The 21,650-nt window shown below is 35.7% G+C and overlaps 2 protein-coding genes across 3 annotated transcripts; both read right to left on the bottom strand.

The window, feature by feature from the left end:
• Positions 1–201: 201 nt before the first annotated feature.
• Positions 202–2,487, bottom strand: Olfr1205 (olfactory receptor 1205). The gene is made up of 2 exons (NM_146896.3): positions 2,385–2,487; positions 202–1,165 (listed from the first exon to the last, which is right to left on the bottom strand). The coding sequence occupies exon 2, from the start codon at positions 1,123–1,125 to the stop codon at positions 202–204; it is 924 nt and encodes a 307-aa protein (NP_667107.2). The 5' UTR covers positions 1,126–1,165; positions 2,385–2,487.
• An 11,654-nt stretch (positions 2,488–14,141) lies between these two features.
• Olfr1202 (olfactory receptor 1202) lies at positions 14,142–19,443 on the bottom strand. 2 transcript variants are annotated; one of them, XM_017318429.1, is made up of 2 exons: positions 19,423–19,443; positions 14,142–15,071 (listed from the first exon to the last, which is right to left on the bottom strand). In XM_017318429.1, the coding sequence occupies exons 1-2, from the start codon at positions 19,441–19,443 to the stop codon at positions 14,142–14,144; spliced, it is 951 nt and encodes a 316-aa protein (XP_017173918.1). The 2 variants fall into 2 exon arrangements, with proteins under 2 accessions (XP_017173918.1, NP_666673.1); NM_146462.2 differs by lacking the exon at positions 19,423–19,443 and adding an exon at positions 17,256–17,449 and having other exon boundaries at positions 14,142–15,100.
• Between the last annotated feature and the right edge of the window lie 2,207 nt (positions 19,444–21,650).

The raw sequence follows: 21,650 nt of genomic DNA, 5'->3' as shown, positions 1-21,650 counted from the left end.
GATTTCAAATTACTTGTTTACTTGCTACATAATTACGTCAAACAATATTTCTTAATTTATATACAAAATATGAGAAAGGAATACAATTTTTGTCAATTTTTTCTTTTTCTTTAATCAATCACAAGTATTAAGAACTCAGAATCTGTATGATATAACATATATAGCCACCCAATTCAGGTATGATAATATTGGTATCTGAACTTATTCTGTCATAATTTTAACATGCCATAATTTTTTCATGGCATTTTTAACTTCTGCATTCCTTAATGTATAGATGATCGGGTTGAGAAAGGGTGATCCAATGGTAAAAAATACTGTTACCATCTTGTCCATAGAAAAAGTAGTTGGTGGACGTGCATATATGAATATGCAGGGTCCAAAGGATAAGACAACTACTATTATATGAGATGTGCAGGTAGAGAGTGCCTTTTTTCTCCCTTCAGCACTGTGGTTTCGCAGAGAGTATAAGATGACAAAATATGAGATAATCAAAATTAAAAAACTGCTTGAGCAAATTGCACCACTGTTAAACACTAACAGCAGATTTATCATGTGTGTATCCATGCAGGCAAGCTCCAATAAGGGCTGTAAGTCACAGCAATAATGATCAATCAGATTGGGCCCACAGAAGGGCAGTCTCAAGGCCAAAACAATCTGAGTAGTGGAATGTAGAAAAGACCCTATCCAGGCAACTATAATCAAGATGACACAGACCTGCCGCCTCATGATGACTGGGTAATGCAAGGGTTTACAGATGGCCACATAACGGTCAACAGCCATGAAAATGAGGACAAAGACCTCCATGCAGCCAAATAAATGGAGAGCAAAGACTTGTGTCATGCATTCATTGTAGGAAATGATGTTCTTTTTAGAAAGGGCATCCACAATGAGTCTTGGGGCTGTGGACGTTGAAAAGCAGGAATCAGCAAAGGACAAATAAAACAGGAAGAAGTACATGGGACCCCCAAGTGTTCGACTGAACTTGATTGTCACAATAATGAGTGTATTCCCCACTACAGTCCCCATATAGAAAACTAAGAAGATTATAAACACCATTTTCTGCTTCAGGGGATCCTGTGTCAATCCTAGTAGTATAAACTCGGTGACAGTGCTGTTCTGCTGCATTGTGTCAGTCCAAGAGAGGAACTCACATGCCAGAACGAATCTGAAAAAGAAAAAAAATGTTTGAAATCCATGCTAAATTTGTAAGTTCTATAAGATCTTATCTTTCCAGTGAGTTACCACTTACCATTGTCTAGGCTTAATTTATTCAGAAAGTATCAGTTTAATGCGTACTGAATAGACTGCACATTCAAACAATGATTTTGTGAAGGAGGCATTACTTTTAGTAATAAAATTCAGTAGGTAATTTTCTGAACAAAATGTGCCTTGTTAGTATTATGCACAATCTGTTCATGTTTACTATATTGAAAAAATTCAAAAATGTTTTCCATGCTTATATATATTCCTTTTTTTTGTACCACATAGCTGTACAAGAAGTCACCTGCTATGTATTTTGAACATTTATGTTATGATTTTCAAATATGTGAGACTGTCAAATGAGAAATAATGAATATAAAATTGTATCTTTTAAGAATACCCATGTCTGCTTAATACACAGTGAGAATGACTAATTTATCTTCCCCAATCTAGCCTATTCTGCATAAATAGCATTCAAAATTTTATAGCTGTTAGTTTTTCAAGATTTTTTTTTTCAGAAACATAGATGTGAACATTCAGGAAAAAGAGACAATATCTGAAATAAATCAGAACCTTACTTATTTTTTAGACCTAAAGAGACTTTGGTGTTTCATTTTATTACTGAACTTTTGGTGAATTATAAAATACTCATTTTGTAGTATTTCATATACTGGCACACACAAAGACATGTACGCATATATGTATCTTTGGATACAATATAATTGTTTTAATTGACATAAATGTGTATTCTAGTGGTAGCACAGTCAAAACTAAATTTATTTAAATAGTAGATATATTTATTAAGTATATAAACATATTTTAAAAGAGATATTTGCTTATTGTGAAAACATATATGAAATATGCAATTAATTGTATTCATATATTCTAACTCTGGATAATAGTGCTTAATATAAAAGTGCTAACTTTTAACCACTATTGGTTATAAATATGTGAGTATGTCAAGGTCACATATTTGTTTGTAATGTGAAACCTATGTCATTGTGTGATGTGTAAACAAGGTTATAATATCTGTACAGTGACACAGAAATCAAGGAATCCCTTACCCTTTGCATAGCAACTCACAGGAACAGTCAATCTGTGCAACTTTTAACAACCAAAAAGGTCAGAAAGAACTTGAAAGTCAAAAAGTAGTATTGCACTAAAATAAACTTATGAAGACTTACCTTATGAGATTGTTGGTCCCGTTGGCATGCCACTGGGGCATCATGGATCTTCACTTGCATATTGGAAGTAATGTGGCATTTTTAGGATGAAATGAATTTCTGGAAATATGGTTAAATGGCCCAGATATGAAGATAATTCTGAAACTGAGTATGCTTTAAATACTTGCACACAGTTACCTCATGGACATTATCTGAAGACTTTGTTGGATGTAATCCAATAGTAGTCTTTGTGAAGTCTCGTAGCAAACAAACAAACAAAAAAAACCTTTGGGGTTGAATTAACTAAAACAAATAGATGGGTAGACATCTCCACATTTACATAATATACATAATTATTGAAGTATTTATTCATATAAACTAAGGCATATTGATACATAAGCTAGATGACGTGGTACCTACTTGTAATTCTAGCACTTGTGATGGTATAGCAAGAGAATGAAAGATTCATGCCAGTCTTGCCTGATCATGAAACTTTTGAAAACAATAACAAGTATAAATAATGTTATACATGATGACATGAAGAAACTTCATAGGATTAACCAATTCTGTGTAAACACAAATTAATTGTGTATGGTAGTTTGTACTTAGATGCCATTGAGAAAAATAATGTATATTTCTATCATGCTACATTCATGTCAAAGCCATAGCCTTTCATAAGGAAATTTCTGGTAGATCCAAAATGAATATTATTTTTATTATCTCTAATTTTCTGATATCGTCAACTTAAACTTACTTAATAGTGCCAATTTCCAGTGGTTCCTATTAAACATGTGTTTGATTTTTATTACAGCACTCTAGATTGTAAAGTACTCCTTCAATGTTTGTAAATGTCTTGTTCTTCAAAGTATGTATTTAACACCAGACATGAAATTAGTATGACTAATAAGCTTCTGGTATAAAATATGATTATTTTACTACAAACATTACTGGTATGGTAATAGTATATGTAAGATTAAAGATAATGAGAAAAAGTACTACAACATTGGAATATAATCTAAATGTATAGCATATGTATCATATTCCTCATAATCAGAGATAATTGAATAAATACTGAACAAAATGGGGATAATAAAGCAAGCACCACAGGACATGATTTTGGAAGAAATTATGAATGTGCTCCCCAAGAATTATAGCATAATTATCTACCTTAACTCATGTAACCTGACCAAAGAGAGTTCCCCTTAAGTTATAGAGGGAAAGAGAAAACAGAGTCATTACACAGAAGGAATAGGGAAAATACTAAATTTCTCAAATAATAAGTCTTAACAAGATTCACTTTACAAACGTGTTAGGGGCCTAGGTTCAATGCCTAGACACTTTTTAGTTGGTGGTTCAGTTTCTATGAGTCACCACGGATCCAGGTTACTTAACTCTGTAAATCTTCCTGTGATATATTTGACCCTTCCAACTTGATCAATTGTACCACCCACCATTCCACAGGATTTTTGATCTCTGGCGGATGTTTGGCTGTGGGTCTCAGCCTGCCTCCGTTTCCCTTCAGTGCTAAATGAAGCCACATGGGAGACAGTTATGCTAGGTTCCTATCTGCAAGCATAGCAGAGTAAGCAGAGTATCGTTAATGTGTCAGGTATGAAGCTTGGTCTTTATATGGATCTCCTAACAGTTGGAGTAGGGGCTGTCTCTGATTCTGTCTCCTGCCATTAGACTTCTTTCCCTAGCTGGGCTGACTGCACTGGCCTCCATGGGAGAAGATTCACTTAGTACTGCTGTGACTTGACATCCCAGGGACTGGAAAGTACAGGAGTGGAGCCTCCAATCCTCCTCAGAGAGTGGGTGAAGGAAGTAGGCAGAAGGATTAGTAAGGCTAGAAATGGGAGGAAAGGAAGGAGTGGGGACTGCTACTGTGATGTAAAGTTAGTAAATAAATAAATAATGAAAGAATTAAATTTCCTCCTTTGTGAATTTTTTTTAAACTTACTAAAAAGTATAAGAGAAGTTATGCATTGATCACACATGATGAAAGCAGTACTGTGATTCTTTGGTATTTCAAGCCAAACTGATAATACTAAGTTGATATTGAGAAAAATATCTAATAAGATCACTTGAAGATATCAGACTTGAATTCTTGAAAATACAACCCTGTACAGAATTGGTATGTCAGGGTGGGGAGATATCCAGGGTAGGGGTAGACACCCTCTCAGAGGAGAAGGGGAGGAGTGCATACGGGGAGGGACTGTGGGGGGGGGGGGCTGGAGGGAAGACAGTGACTAGAATGTAAAAACAAAAAAAATGAAAATGGGTATTATAAGGAAAAGGAAAAAAAGGAAAATATGTTTACTGTTAAGACATCCTGAAGAAAATGTAATGACTAAGGCTAATGTTATAAAGAATCAGAACATCAACATCAGTGGGAAATCAGAACTCTAGTTATAATTGAATGTAGTAATGTTGAGAAGCCACATACATGAAGATGAAAATGCTTTCTGTTAGTTTTACATCTGTATTATAGGGCAGGTGAGACAGAAAGCAGAGTTTCAAGGAGTCCTCCACACACTGAAACTTCAAGGACAGGATCTATCCTGTTTTTTCTCTATAAGAAGGTGGAGCCATGCTGGGCAGTGGTGGCACATTCCTTTAATCTCAGCACTTGGGAGGCAGAGGCAGACATATTTCTGAGTTCGAGGCCAGCCTTGTCTACAAAGTGAGTTCCAGGAGAGCCAGGGCTACACAGAAAAACCCTGTCCAAAAAAAAAAAAAAAAAGTGGAGCCAGAGTAAATAGGAATACAATTAAATTATTTCTTCTTTACAGTAGTCCTGAGAAACATTATTTTTCAGAGGGTACAAGACCCAGGTAACAAAATAAATAATTTAATAATAAAAGGATAACATAAAAGATACACTGATTCCCATTTATCAAATGAGTTCTAAGGAAAATGAAAGCAATAAATATCTCAAATAGAAACATCAAAAATTCTCAACATCACCCATCATAAGAAGAATGAAAATTAAAAGTTATAAGGACTCTTTTTGGTTGGGACGTTTTAAAAAGAAATTTATTGGATATTTTCTTTATTTACATTTCAAATGTTATCCCCTTTCTAGGTACCCGTCCCACCCCACAACTCTCCATCCCATCCACCCTCCCCTGCTCCTATAAGGGTGTTCCCCCACCTACCAAACCACTCCTCCCTCCCTCCCGGTCTTCAAATTCCCCTATACTGGGGCATCAAGCCTTCACCAGATCAAGGGCCTTGTTTGGGAGACTTAATGATTGCATTGGTTGGAGGGATTGAAAGCTGGTCCAACCACTCTGGAAATCCGTCTGGCAGCTACTCAAAAAATTGGACATAATATTGCCTGAGGACCCAGCCATGCCACTCTTGGGCATATACCCAGAAGATGCTCCAACATGTAATATGCTCCACTATGTTCATAGCAGCATAATTCATAACAGCCAGAAGCTGGAAATAACCCAAATGTCCCTCAACAAGTTAATGGATACAGAAAATATGGTACATATACACAATGGAATACTACGCAGCGATTAAAAACAGCGAGTTCATGAAATTATTTGGCAAATAAATGGAACTAGAAAATATCATCCTGAGTGAGGTAACCCCATCACAAAAGAACATTCATGGTATACACTCATAACAAAGAAGCTCAGAATACCCAAGACACAATTCACAGACCACATGAAGCTCAAGAAGAAGGAAGACCAAAGTGCAGAAAGTTCTCTCCTTCTTAGAAAGAGGAACAAAATACCCATGGAAGGAGTTACAGAGACAAAGTTTGGAGTGGAGACTGAAGGAAAGGCCATCCAGATACTGCCCCACCTGGAAATCCATCCCATATACTGTCTCCAAGCCCAGACACTATTGTGCATGTTAACAAGTGCTTACTGACAGAAGTTCCATATAGCTGACTACTGAAAGTCTCTACCAATGCCTGACATAGACAAAGGTGAATGCTCTCAGCCAACCTTTGGAATGAGCACTGGGTCACCAATGGAGGTGGTAGAGAAAGGAACCAAAGAAATGGAGGGGTTTGTAGCCCCATAGGAGGAAAAATAAAATGAACTAACCAGTACCTCCAGAGATTCCAGGGACTAAACCACCAAGCAAAGAGCACACATGGAGGGACTCATGGTTCTAGCTGCATATGTAACAGAGGATGGCTTGGTCAGTCATCAACGGGAGGAAAGGCCCTTGGTCTTGTGAAGGCCCTATGCCCCAGTGTAGGGGAATACCAGGGCCAGGAACAGGAGTGAGTGGATTGTTCACCAAGGAAAGGGAGGAAGGAATAGGGGGTTTTAGGAGGGGAAACCAGGAAAGAGGATAACATTTGAAATATAAACAAAGACAATATATAATAAAAATAACTTAAAAATAAAACAATTACTTCAAGAAGTTCGTAGGTAAATGGATGAAAATAGAAATTTTCATTCTGAGTGAGGAAACCAAGACACAAAAGAACCCATGCAATATGTACTTACTAATGAGGGGATACTAACCCAAAAGCTCAGAATGCCTAAGATGCAACCTAAAGACAATAAAGAGAGTAGAAGGACAGAAGACCAGGGAGTGGATGCTTCAGTCCTGCATTGAGGGAGGAACAGGTCGATTTTGGTAGGTGGAAGGAAAGGGGGACCACAGAGGTGGAAAAGAGGAAGGGGAAGTAAGGGTGGGAGTATCAGAATCTGGAGGATATGTGAAAGAGGTACAGAGGGTTAGAAAATCGAATAAAAATAGGAAACCAGGAGACAAGGAACTGGGAATACCAACTGGAGTGTCCCAGATACCAGAGAAACATGAGACTCCCAGGACCCAACATGAATGACTTTAGCCATAATGAGCAGAGAAGTGTGAGATAAAACCTGTAGAGACCACCTCCACATATGCATGGCCCCTGGTTTAGGGATGGAGCCACCCTTCCATTCCAAAGTTTTTTATCCCAAAAATGTTTCTGTCTACAGGAAGAACAGGGACAAAACAAAAACAAAAACAAAAACAAAACAAATGGAACAGAGACTGAAGGAAGGGCCTACTGGGGAACAGCCTCACCTGGGGATATATCATGTCTGCAGGCACTTTATCCAACACTGTTGTCATGGTCAAGAGGCACTTTCTGGGAGAAACTCAAGTGTGATAGTTCATAGGGAGATCCGGCCAGTAACTGACCACAGCAGAAGCAGATGATTGGAGCCAAACATCAGGCTGAACTCAGAGAACCTGGTGGGAGAGCTGGCAGAAGGACTGGAGGAGCTGAGGGGCATTGCAACCCCATTGGAAGAACAACATGGGCTGGCCTCACCACCCAGTTCTCCCAGAAATTAGACCACTAATACCTGAAGGGATCTTTGGTTCCAGATACATAAGTAGCAGAGGACTGTCTTTTCCAACAGCAATGGGAGGTGGGGCCCTTGGTCCCATGGAGGTTTGATGCCCCAGAGTATGGGGATGCTTGAATGGTGGGTCAGGACAGTATAGGTGGGTGTGGGAGCATTCTCATACAGGCAAAAGGAAGCAGGGAGAGCAGATGTTTGATGGGGGGGGAGTGGTGGAGGCATAATGGAGAGTGGTATATCATGAGATGGGGGTAGGTGGAAGGGTTAAGGGAAGTGGGATATCATTTGAGATGTAAATGAACGAAATGATTAATAGTAATAAAAGTCACAAGTAGACACTATTTTATCACAGCTATAATAGCTTCCATCAATAATGCTCAATACAAGAAACTCTGATAAGAACATAAAGATATGTCAACTCATATATTTACATTGTCAGAATGTAAATTAATTTAGCCATTATGAAGAACATTTTGGAGTTTCCTAAAAAACAACAAAACAACAAAAAGGAAAACAACCATCAAAGAACAAACAAAAAGTAAACATAGAAATGCCCATGATCCAGCTGGAAACATAGGCATAAGAAAATATATCAGTATGCCTTAATAGCAACATTACCAGGATCATTGCATCTTTCTTAACAACACCCAAGTTATGGAACCAAACATTCTTTCCATCAATAGTATTCTACTTTGATTTCTATTATTGTCAAAAGCTCTGGGAAAACTTGGGTAAGAAAAGGTTTATTTGGCTTAGAGATTAAATTTACATCACTGAGAGATGCCAAGACATGAACTGGAGGCAGGAACTGAGAAGAAAAAGAGAACAAAAGAAAGCAAACAACAACAAATGCTGGTGTGGGGTAGGGGTGATGCTTTCTGGCTCGGACTCTCATTGATTACAGATCCAATAAAGTTGACACCCAAGATTTGTTTACTGATGGAAAATTACATACAGAACGTCTGGCTTTAATAGGCAGCGGACGATATTTAAATATAAATCATAAGGAATTTTTATAATTTGCAACAACATGAAGAAAGCTGGGGGACATTATCCTAAGTGGAATGAGCAGGACACAAACTTAGAAATGGAACAATTTCATTTATACTTAAACCTAAGATGGATTCACAGAAGAGTGTTGATTTTCTAAAACATAGGTGGAATGGAGCAGAGAGTTGTTGGTCAAAGACAAAGTTAGACATGTGTAATTACTTGATATTTATTATAATGACTTTTCCCATAGGAAATAACAATAATAAATCAAACTGCCAAAGAGAACATTTTTAAACATAATTGCCTAAAATATGTGAGATGATGTATTAGGCTGCCATTTAAATTTCTATTATCTATCTTTTCATATATCTAAGATAAATTTAGATGAGATATATTTATCATATGTTTTAATGCCTCGGTTACAAAATCATCCTTTTTAACTCATAACTACATATAATTATAATTAATTATAAAATGTAAGATGTTTATCAGAATAGGAAAATGAGATGAATATTTCATATGTACTTTATTTCATATATTGATCAATATAGGAGCATAAATAGTTTTAAGTTGTACCAAGAATTCATAAATTTCTAATAGACATTCAATAAAGTCACCTCTATTTTATTCTCACTGGAATATTAGGAAAACCCTTATACTTGCCCAGAGTCACCTTGTGTGTTCTTAAATTCATTTTAACAAAAAATATTGAGAATAATGCTTCCCTCTGCATGATCAAAAGGAATATTTGATACTAATGATATTATATGCAGGGGTCTAGAAAAATTATATTGTATTTCCCCATCCTCTCAATTCAGGGTCCTACCCTTTCAGAAGAGGGGAAGGAGGATAGGAAAGAGACTCTGTAATTGGGGAAGGCAGCATTTGGGATGTAAACAATTTTTCAAAAAGAAAACTAATGTAGCTACATTGAATTTTTTTCTTTAATTTATCTTCTTATATTATGGTAAAGGTGATGCTATCTACTTATGATTAAAGGTACTAATTGAGGAAATACACTAGTATAAAACCTGAATGACATCTAGTATCCATATTTGTTATTATTCTGCTATTCTCAGTAAAGTGACTGAGGACATGTTATAAAAACGATTAAACATGAAACTATCTCCACTCATAAATACGTCAACATCTTTTCAACATAATTATTCTTTTTTGATTAGATATTTTCTTTATTCACATTTCAAATATTATCCCCTTTTCCTAGTTTTTCTCTGAAAATCCCCTATCCCTTTCCCCTGCTCCCAAACCCACCCACTCCATTTCTGACCCTGGTATTCCCCTATACTGAGATAGAACCTTCATAAGACCTAGGGCCTGGCTTCCCATTGATGCCCAACTAGGCCATCCTCTGCTACGTATACAGCTAGAGATAAGTCCTAACATGTGATTTCTTTGATTAGTGATTTAGTCAGAGAGGCCTCTGGGGGTACTAGTTAGTTTATATTGTTGTTCCTCCTATGGGCCTGCAACCCCCATCAGCTTGTTGGATACTTTCTCTAGCTCCTTCATTGGGGACCCTGTGCTCTGTCCAATGGATGATAATGATCATTTCATTACATGCTGAAAAAAAGAATTTGACAAAATCCAACACACATTCATGATAAAAGTCTTGGAAAGATCAGGAAATCAAGGCCCATACCTAAACACGATAAAAGCAATATACAGCAAACCAGTAGCCAACATCAAACTAAATGGTGAGAAACTGGAAGCAATCCCACTAAAATCAGGGACTAGAAAAACCAGCCAATTCTCCCCCTACCTATTCAATATAGTACTTGAAGTCCTATCCAGAGCAATTAGACAAAAAAAAAAAAATGGATATAAAGGAGATAAAAATGGAAAGGAAGAAGTCAAAATATCAGTATTTACAGATGATATGATAGTATATGTAACTGACTCACAAAATTCCACCAGAGAACTCCTAATCATGATAAACAACTTCAATGCAGTAGCTAGATATAGAATTAACTTAAATAAATCAGTGGCCTTTCTCTACACAAAGGATAAACAGGCTGAGGAAGAAATTAGGCAAACAACACCCTTCATCATAGTCACAAATAATATAAAATACCTTGGTGTGACTCTAACTAAGGAAGTGAAAGATCTGTATGATAAGAACTTCAAGTCTCTGAAGAAAGAAATCAAAGATGATCTCAGAAGATGGAAAGATCTCCCATGCTTATTGATTGACAGGACTGATATAGTAAAAATGGCCATCTTGCTGAAAGCAATCTACAGATTCAATGCAATCCCCATAAAAAATTCCAACTCAATTCTTCACAGTTACAAAGGGTAATTTGCAAATTTATCTAGAATAACAAAAACCATAGGATAGCAAAAACTATTCTCAACAATAAAAGAACCTCTGATGGAATCACCATGCCTGACCTAAAGCTGTATTACACAGCAATTATGAAAAAAAAAAAAAACCAAACAAACAAACCAAAAAAAAAAAACCCTGCATGGTACTGATACAGTGACAGCCAGGTAGATCATGAAGACTTAACATAATCTCCCATAATTGATTGAGGTTCCTAGAGAAGATGACAGTTCTCTTTCTAGATTTTAGAAGAAGGTATGGGATGTTTACCATGAAGATTTTACTGGCTACATCATAGATTTTAAAATGGTTAATATGTTTTCAGCTATCATGTGTCATCTTCTGTTTGCCTATTTATCATGTATATGCTTATTTATCAACCTTCTTGTCTGTATCATAATTTTAAATTTTAACTCAAAGCTATGTGCAATTTTAATAGTTCATAAAAAGGAAAAAATATTTGAGGAAAGAAAGAAATTCCAGATGGTTTACATAAATTTTATTTCACATATTGATAAAACTCCTAAGTTAAAAGTAGTTTCATAACCCAATGAGAATTCAGATATTTCCCATTAGACATGCTTTAGAATGAACATTACAAATTATGTTACCTTTTTACAGACTCATCATAGATATTCTGAAATCCAGCTCCGCTCAGGACAGTTTACAAAGGTTGTGTCTTTTTCTTTCCCAGGAGGATATTTAGCACTAATGATGTAAAATATAGGAGTCTGGAGAATGTGATTTTCTAATGTGTCCTCTTACTTTCAATTAAGAAACATTAGCCAGATAATATTAAATAATTTATTTTTGATCTGTCTCCTTAGATTTTGTAGAAAATTAATGGTCAAAATTACAAGTTATACTAATTTAGTATGCAGACTAAATTTCTTAAAAATTGACAAAATGGCCGGGCATGGTGGCACATGCCTTTAATCCCAGCACTCGGGAGGCAGAGGCAGGCGGATTTCTGAGTTCGAGGCCAGCCTGGTCTACAGAGTGAGTTCCAGGACAGCCAGAGCTATACAGAGAAACCTTGTCTCGAAAAAAAAAAAAAAACAAACAAACAAACAAAAAACAAAACAAAACAAAACAAAAACAAAAAAAAATTGACAAAATGGGTTTTCATTTGTTTATACATTTAGTTTTATGTGTATAACTGTTTTACCTTCATATATGTCTATGTATGACATGTTTACAGTGCCCATGGAGGCCACAGGATGCTTTATAATCTCTGGGTCTGGAGTTACTGATTGTAGCCACTTGGTAGAAACTAAGGTGCAAGAATGTCAACATGGAATTATGAAGGATGTTTCTAATTCAAGCTATAATAATATATTCCTGATACCCAAGATTACGACCCTCTTCGGATACAAAGAAAAAAATGTGCTTAGTCAAACTTTAAAAATCAAATGTATATATATATCACACAAAATAAACATTTCTTTTACAAAGAAAAGTAACAGGATGATAAAAATAGAGACAAGAAACTTTCTCTATAGAGAAAATTAGAAAAAGACAAACCTGAAATTCTGGCTTATATAGCTCAGTGCAATGCAAATAATACAGCAGGAAACAATGAGCATTTATAGACATTAATATAAGTGTCTCCACATGGAGCAGAGCACCTTCCATTGTGACTGTGGTCTCAGCTCAGAAGGATTTACCCTACTTTTTCTGAGGAAACTATAATGGCCCTCGGTCAGGGCATGCTAATGTAAAGCACTGTTAATTCTCCTTAAGGATTACTCCCACCACTGTGATCAGTTTCTAGACCTAGAAGTAGATTTATGTCTATTTTAAAGTGTGACCAATGAGCAGGTTTAGTACTTTACAAAGGGCTGCATGATTAACCTGAAACATGTGTGATAATGATGAAACAACTACAAAGTGTATCAGATCAACTGTATAGATGCACACTCAGTGGACTAATATGCATCATTGAGTGCTACCGCTCAGGCACTAACAGATGGCTCTGTTGAAATGTGTGACAGCAACATAACCAAAAGTGTGTCCACAGTGAGTGAGAAATATATAAGCAATTTAACGCATACAAATAAATGTATAAACCAATTAAAGCAATAGAATGCATGTGAGTGGGGTGCAAGGGAAAAGTTAGGGAAAGAAGAGAGATAAAGGGAGAAATTAATGTAGTTATATTTTCCTTTTTAAAAATTTAAAACATAACTGTAGGTGGGCAAGATGCCTCAGGGTGTAATAGTGCTTCCTCTGCTAGCCTGGTAATTAGTTTTTGATTTCTGGAGCTAAACATAGGATAGTGAGATTGAAAGAGAGAATTGACACAAGAGAATTATCCTATAGCTTCCACAAAAGTAGCAAAGTATGTATGAACAATGATGTCTTACCTTCACACTAGTAACAACAATAACAATAATATAAACAATAAATATATCCAAATGATTTGAAAATAAAAATGAAGAAATTAGGGGTTTATGATTATAGAAATTGGAGTCATGGTGTGATTTATCATTTAAGTCCTACACCTAAACAAGGGAGAGACTAGGACATAATTTTATTCAAAACTATAAACAAGTCCATGAATGAGAAGTTCAATGCACTGAATAGTTCTTTAATCATTACTCTCTTCAATCTGGTTCTACAGTGGAAAAATCATGTCATCAGTAGAAAAAATGTCTATGCTAATTAAGATTATGAAATTGCAAATGGTCGGTGGTCAGAACCTAACATCCAGAGGCAATATTTGTGTAGTTACCTAATACAAAACATAAAAGGAGAATCCAGAATTTTCTGATTTGAAAAACTTTACATTTAGCTCATAGAATCTTAGCTTTTCTGGAAGACGTGAAATAAAATCAATTTTTCCTAGGTTAAACTTAAATCAGAGGCTGTCTGTCTGTCTATCTGTCTGTTTCTTTCTGAGTGTGTGTGTGATGTGTATGTTTTTATTTTGACAGTAAAGCAACCTAAGTTATATTTATTTTCCTATGTAGGGGTCTCATTTCTGCTTTCCTTTGTATAAGACATGAGTAACAGTTATTTGTTTCTTTGTTGTGTAAGACTTAAATATTGATATCATCCAAATTGTCCATCCCATTCTTTCTCCAGTCAATCTGAAGACACATGACTGTTCCTTTATTTGTCATCTGACTGAACTTTTACACTAAACAATTTCCAAATGGCATTTTTCATCTGAGCATTTCTTAAGGTATAGATTAATGGATTCAACATGGGAGTTATCATAGTATAAAACAAAGTAACTGCTTTATCAATGGGTAATGTAGCTACAGGTCTCATGTACACAAATATGCAGGGCACAAAAAATAAAACCACTACTGTAATGTGAGAAACACAGGTAGAGAGGGCTTTGCGCCTGCCTTCTGCACTGTGGCTCCTTAGGGAGTTAAGAATGACCAGGTAGGAGACAAGCAGTAGGAGGAAATTTAACAGACAAATGAAACCACTGTTGGCAGCAACAAAAAGCCCCAGGATGTGGGTGTCAATACAGGCTAGATCAAGCAAAGGGTTCAGATCACACATAAAATGGTCTATGACATTAGGGCCACAGAAAGGTAATCCAATAATGAAAAGAATTTGTATACCTCCATGAAGAAAGCCTCCAACCCATGACACTCCCACTAGGATGTTACAGAGTTGTCTGTTCATGATGGTTGCATAGTGCAGGGGTTTACAGATGGCTACATAGCGGTCATAAGCCATCACAGTAAGCAAGATGACTTCAGTTCCTCCAATGAAATGTTCTGCAAAAACTTGGGTCATGCATCCATTGAATTTAATAGACTTCCTTTTATGTAGTGAATCAGCAATCACTTTAGGTGTATTGACAGAGGAGTAGCAAGCATCAATAAAAGAGAGATAGGCCAGGAAGTAATACATAGGGTACCCCAACAGTTGGCTGTTTGTAATGGTGATTACAATGAGCAAATTTCCTACCACAGAGAAAACATAGATAACCAAAAACACAACAAATACTATTTTTTGCAAGTGCAGATTCTGTGTGAGCCCCAGGAGAACAAACTCGGTCACGTTGTTCTTAATTTCCATCTAATTTATGAAACAGTCAATTGTATTTCCTGGAAAAAAAATTGACACAACCTCATGTTTACATAATTTCTGTATTCTAATAATTAATAACTTTGCTTCAGTTAATTAATGAAGATTTTCTTTTGTTATTGCAGAAATAGATCTAGATATTTATGATTATTTAAGACTACAGAGTTGTCTTCTCAGTGTAGATAGCTTCTTCAGAAGATTACCAACATAAGCAATGTTTGTTTATAAAAACACTAGGCAATCTCAAGTCTGCTTAGCAATTGAGATAACTCAGAGCCTAAAAGGAGTTCAGATTATACTCATACAGGCAGTTATATGCACAAAGTCTAATAAGGTATATATTAGCTTAGTACAGTAGCCATCTGTGTGAAGATAATTACTCTGTATTTTATTCATACTCCATGGACAACCAGAAAATTTAAATCATGATCTGAGTAGAAGAATAGAGCAGATTTATGTAATAAAATTTCTTATATAGTAAAATCATGAACTGAGCCTTGACCTTGCTCGAAAGAGCCTGGTATTCATTGAGTAGCAGAAGATAGATAATTAGTCCCAATACTAGAATTTTAATAGTACCATCTTAAAATTACATATGAAAATGCAAATATTTTAAACTAAGTCATAGTTTCATGTTTTAGATAATTCTATAGACAATAAAAAGCAATAATGTAGAACAAAAACTGATGTGAAGGCTTCAGCAGAAGTAGTCCTGAGGCTAAAATGAATGAACACATGTAAAAGTATCCATAATAAATAATAAGTCCATGTGATTAATCTTAAATAGTCTGGGACAAGTCTGTGTTCCTGCACTGGTTGTTACTAAGTGCTTTTAACACAATGCTGATTTTTAGACTTTATGTAATCTGTGTTGTTCTTATTATTTGTCATCTGAGAGAAATGGAACACTATGTATAAACAAACATAAAAGTAAACTAATAAATAGTATCTGTTCTAAGAACTTTTTAAAAATGGGTACTCGTTCAGTTTTTCACATACACAAGAGATGGTTTTCATAATTAATCTACAAATTGTTATAAGTCCTAGTCTGTACTACGATAACAGATAAATTATTTTTCATCTCAGTTAAGCTGAAAAATTGGCAGTATTATAATACTTGCTTCTTTTAGTTATTTTTAATCTCCACGTTTTAAAGTATTGTGCAATTAAAATCATCTAATTTTATTACTCATGTCATATAAGAAAGGTGCTGGTTCACAAACTCCTTTAGATATGACTTAGTGATTTACTTAGTTGAGTGCCATTTATGAAATAACTTCTTTTGAAACAAATTCATAGGTAGTCAGGATTATAGACCATCTTTCCTCTTTCTCATATATAGTTATACAGTAGGGGTTGCAAAACACTGGCAAACACTGTGGCAATGTGCTTCAACAATTCCCAAATACATCAGTTCAGAAATTGTAGATAGACACCAAATGAGAATTTTTGTTATTCTTCTTCCTGCTCACCTTGGGTTCAATTCTGTAATTTCACATATCTGATTCATCATGTATCATGTATAAAATGAGATCAAGAATAGCATTGGATAATTTAGTATGAGAACTGGTTAAGATGGAGAAGCATGTTTGGAAGCAGATACAAGGCTATAATTTATTTTCTTAATCATGAATACAGTATAATTAATAACTTGACAGCAATATGGAGAAAAATTTAACCTTCCAATGAGCATAAGAGAAATCCTTTTTGATACTTTGAAAGAATCTACAGAAATTCATGTTCTTGTTTTCTTCTTTTATTAGATAGAATTTTTGCCTGTAGTTCTTGCTGTCCTTGAACTCACTTCGTAGACCAGGCTGGCTGTGAACTCAGCCTCAGGCATGTCTCTGTCTCTCAAGTGCTGGAATTAAAGGCATATGCTACCACTACATGGCCAGAAGTCACAGAGATTTGTAAGATTCATTATCACACAACACAGAATGAATTATCTCTGTTTATGCTCGTAATAAAAAGCTCAAATATTTGTTTACTTAATATTCATATTGAGAATTTTATTGTTTGGTTAAGCTAAACAGTTTACTCAATCCTATGAATAGCCTTAGTTGTTAAAAGACATATGTCAGTGTGAAGCAGTGATAAGTACATTTAATTTACCTATTTATGTATAGGTTTTGTATCATCAGTAAGTACAATAAGTAAATGAATCTCACTTACCAAATGCCTTGAAGAGTTAGGATAAGGATGATATACTTTGTGACTGTATTGATGGACCTGGATTAAAAAAAAAAAACTCCTATGTACAAACATTACAATATTTACCACATAGTAGCACTGATGAAAGCTATAACTCGACAATTCTAGCTCTCAGTGAGCACTGTTAGTGTTCAGAGAAAACCTCTCCAGGAAATATGTAGTCTTTCGGCATGAAATACTCAACACATTTGTAGATCAAGTCAACACATATTTTATAGTGTCTCCATAGAGACATCTTTCCTTCCCTCCAAAAAACGTAATGATAATTCACAGACAGTATGGTGTTTGAATCTGGAGTGGATTCTTTTAATGAACTATATAGAGATGATCTTTGATTTCTGATTATGGTCATTCATCCTGAAAGGCAGTGACTGGCAAATTTGCAGAAGTCTCCAAAGGATCCTCTCTACTCACAGTGAATCTTGCTGAAGATAAGTGACTGCATAGAGATATTTGTATCCTGCATTGAAAGCGTATTTAAAGAAGTGCTTATGAATTTCAATGATCTTGTTATTGTGCTTTCTCTCCCAGGAATTAATTAGCTTCTTTGATAGGAAGGCTCTGTCTTATAATCCAATCTCTTAAAAGATATGTGTGACTCACTTACTCTTCAATATGGAGTAGTAGCCTGCAAGCATAGAAAGAAAGCATGTAGTAGATTCCTTTCTCTAACAGTTTGGTTAAGAATACTGAGTGCCATGTAAGCAACAGTGTCTTCAATCTAGCATGGATACTGTGAATCCAGCTTCCTTTGTGATACATATGACAGGGGCAATAATTGTATTCTTACCAATGTGATCCTATTTCTGAAAACTTGCTTACTATCTAAACCAAAGGAGTCTCAATACTGACAGCCATTTTAAAGTAATAACTTCAAAATCTTTTTACCATATTTCTGAGTGTTGTGGATTTTTGTGTAATCTTTACTATTCTGCGTGTTATACCCATCTCTATATTATACTTCTACTTATGAACATATTTTAGTTATCATCAGGATTACCTCATAAGACCCTGTTTCAAAACAAAACAAAATAAAACAAAACAACACATTACAACCACAAAGAGAGTGTTTCATACTTATTCCTTTGAATTATTATTGGTTATTAGACACCATTTATTCATTTTTAGGATGACTATTATTAAATTATTGTGCTTATTAAATTTTAAGATTTGGTTTCCTGTAGGTTAGGCTGGCCTTGTACTCACTATGAAGCAGAGCATTGTCTGAACTCCTGATCCTTCTACCTCTTCTTCCCAAGTCCTTACTCCCTGCCCCCTATTTTTTCATTGCTTCAAATAAGCATTTGACAGTTCAATAAACAGACATAATATATGCTTATTTCTCTGCTGTCTTTTTGTTGTAAGCCTAGACTTTACAAGTGGAAACTTCTCTCTAACCCCATTATCATTACGCTTACTGACTCCTACCCTTATAAGTTCCCTAAACCCTGCTTAATCTACCTTCCTATTGCTCTCTTATGCATATTCTTTCTTCCACTTCCTCCTCCCCTTTTCTTGTGACTGAGTTTAAGTATGACCAAGTGACTAGAAATATGTGGTTATATATATGCAGTGGAGTCTGGCAGAGTAACTAGTCAGCATGCATGTGAAGACAACAACTCTCCATCTCTCAGCATCCATCAATAGTTTACAAACCAGTATGTATGTTGGAAATCAATGAACTTCTCTCCACTTCATCAACAACATCATATAACCTGTCTTTTGGAAACCTAGTGCAGGTAACCACAGATATTCTACATTTATAATATCAAAATTTTTGTGCCTCCTGCAAATAGTACTTCATGGCCTTTCTCCCAGACCTATGACTCTTATGATTTTTAGGCTTTCTCATCAGCAGTTTTACCTGCATGTAAGTTGTGGTGCAGGTGTACTGTATAGGGCTGACTATTCAACCATTACTTATATCAAACACCTTCAGTAGTCATATGACATAATTCACCACTATTCAATGAAAATAGCGCCTTTTTTTATTATATCATTTCTGCGAATGCATTTGTTTATACATATAAACATGGATATTTAGAATCGCTTTGATTCTACTTTAATCTAGCAACAAAAGTAATTTTTTTCTGAGGGCTCATGACCTCACTATCTTTGGTCTTTTGACCAATTTTACAGAACTACGCATAAATTTGTTCATTGGAGTAGGCTTCAAAGCTCATTAGAATGGAGCTGATTATTCCTACAGAAGTGATGCCACTATTTTAGAAGCATTCACACCCTACAAGGTACACATCTGGGGGAAAATATCACTTTCTCTGAGCTACCAGCCTGTATGATACTTTCCAGACCTTGCAAACAAGTCAGGAAGGAGCAAGCTTCAAGTTCTTTTCCAACTTGATTTCTCTATGCCCAATAACCAAGGTGTTTGCTATATCCAACAATAATAACCTAACAGATGTTCTTTTGTGGGCCTCCAGGAACAATGGCAACAAGATATGTGTTGAGGTCTTCTATGGATTCCTTGATAAAATATTTAGGCCACATTTTCTGTATCCATTCCTCTGTTGAGGGGCATCTGGGTTCTTTCCAGTTTCTGGATATTAAAAATAAGGCTGATATGAACATAGTGGAGCATGTGTCCTTCTTACAGGTTGGACATTTTCTGGATATATGCCCAGGAGAGGTATTGCGGGATCCTTGGGTAGTACTATGTCCAATTTTCTGAGGAACTACCAGACTGAGTTCCAGAATGGTTGTATAAGCTTGCAATCCCACCAACAATAGAGGAGTGTTCCTCTTTCTCCACATCCTCGCCAGTATCTGCTGTCACCTGAATTTTTGATCTTAGCCATTCTGACTGATGTGAGGTGGAATCTCAGGGTTGTTTTGATTTGCATTTCCCTGATGATTAAGGATGTTGAACATTTTTTCAGGTGCTTCTCAGCCATTCCATATTCCTCAGGTGAGAATTCTTTGTTTAGCTCTGAGCCCAATTTTTTAATGGGATTATTTGATTTTCTGGAGTCCATCTTCTTGAGTTCTTTATATATATTTGATATTAGTCCCCTATCTGATTTAGGATAGGTAAAGATCCTTTTCTAATCTGTTGGTGGTCTTTTTATCTTATTGACAGTGTCTTTTGCCTTACAGAAGCTTTGCAGTTTCATGAGGTCCCATTTGTCTATTCTCAATATTACAGGACAAGCCATTGCTGTTCTATTCAGGATTTTTTTCCCCTGTGCCCATATCTTCGAGGCTTTTACCCACTTTCTCCTATAAGTTTCACAGTCTCTGGTTTTATATGAAGTTCCTTGATCCACTTAGATTTGACCTTAGTACAAGGAGGTAGGAATGGATCAATTCCCATTCTTCTACATGATAACTGCCAGTTATGCCAACACCATTTGTTGAAAATGCTGTCTTTTTTCCACTGGATGGTTTTAGCTTCCATGTCAAAGATCAAGTGACCATTGATGTGTGGGTTCATTTCTGGATCTTCAATTCTATTCCATTGGTCTACTTGTCTGTCACTATACCAGTACCATGCAGTTTTTATCACAATTGCTCTGTAGTACAGCTTTAGGTCAGGCATGGTGATTCCACCAGAGGTTCTTTTATCCTTGAGAAGAGTTTTTGCTATCCTAGGTTTTTTGTTATTCCAGATAAATTTGCAGATTGCTCTTTCTAATTCGTTGAAGAATTGAGTTGGAATTTTGATGGGGATTGCATTGAATCTGTAGATAGCTTTTGGCAAGAGAGCAATTTTTACTATATTGATCCTGCAAATCCATTAGCATGGGAGATCTTTCAATCTTCTGAGATCTTCTTTAATTTCTTTCTTCAGAGACTTGAAGTTCTTATCATACATATCTTTCACTTCCTTAGTTAGAGTCACACCAAGGTATTTTATATTATTTGTGACTATTGAGAAGGGTGTTGTTTCCCTAATTTCTTTCTCAGGCTGTTTATCCTTTGTGTAGAGAAAGGCCCTTGACTTGTTTGAGTTAATTTTACATCTAGCTAATTCATTGTAGCTGTTTATCAGGTTTAGGAGTTCTCTGGTGGAATTTTATGGTTACTTATATATTTTATCATATCATCTGCAAAAAGTGATATTTTGACTTCATCTTTTCCAATTTGTATTCGTTTGATCTCCTTTTGTTGTTGAATTGCTCTGGCTAGGACTTCAAGTACAATGTTGAATAGGTAGGGAGAAAGTGGGTAGCCTTGTCTAGTCCCTGATTTTAGTGGGATTGCTTCCAGCTTCTCACCATTTACTTTGATGTTGGCTACTGGTTTTCTGTAGATTGCTTTATCATGTTTAGGTATGGGCCTTGAATTCCTGATCTTTCCAAGACTTTTATCATGAATGGGTTTTTGATTCTGTCAAAT

This window comes from Mus musculus, chromosome 2 (assembly GCF_000001635.26).
Source record: "Mus musculus strain C57BL/6J chromosome 2, GRCm38.p6 C57BL/6J".
NCBI lineage: Eukaryota > Metazoa > Chordata > Mammalia > Rodentia > Muridae > Mus > Mus musculus.
The sequence above is the reverse complement of the archived record's forward strand: the minus strand, read 5'-3'. Positions and strand labels throughout refer to the sequence as shown.

Excerpts from the sequence above, each read along its gene's own strand:
- Olfr1205 (NM_146896.3), bottom strand. The coding sequence starts at position 1,125 with ATGCAGCAGAACAGCACTGTCACCGAGTTTATACTACTAGGATTGACA.
- Olfr1202 (XM_017318429.1), bottom strand. The coding sequence starts at position 19,443 with ATGCGTAGTTCTGTAAAATTG. Across the intron at positions 15,072-19,422 it reads TGCGTAGTTCTGTAAAATTG|ATGGAAATTAAGAACAACGT; the intron begins GTCAAAAGACCA and ends TTCATAAATTAG.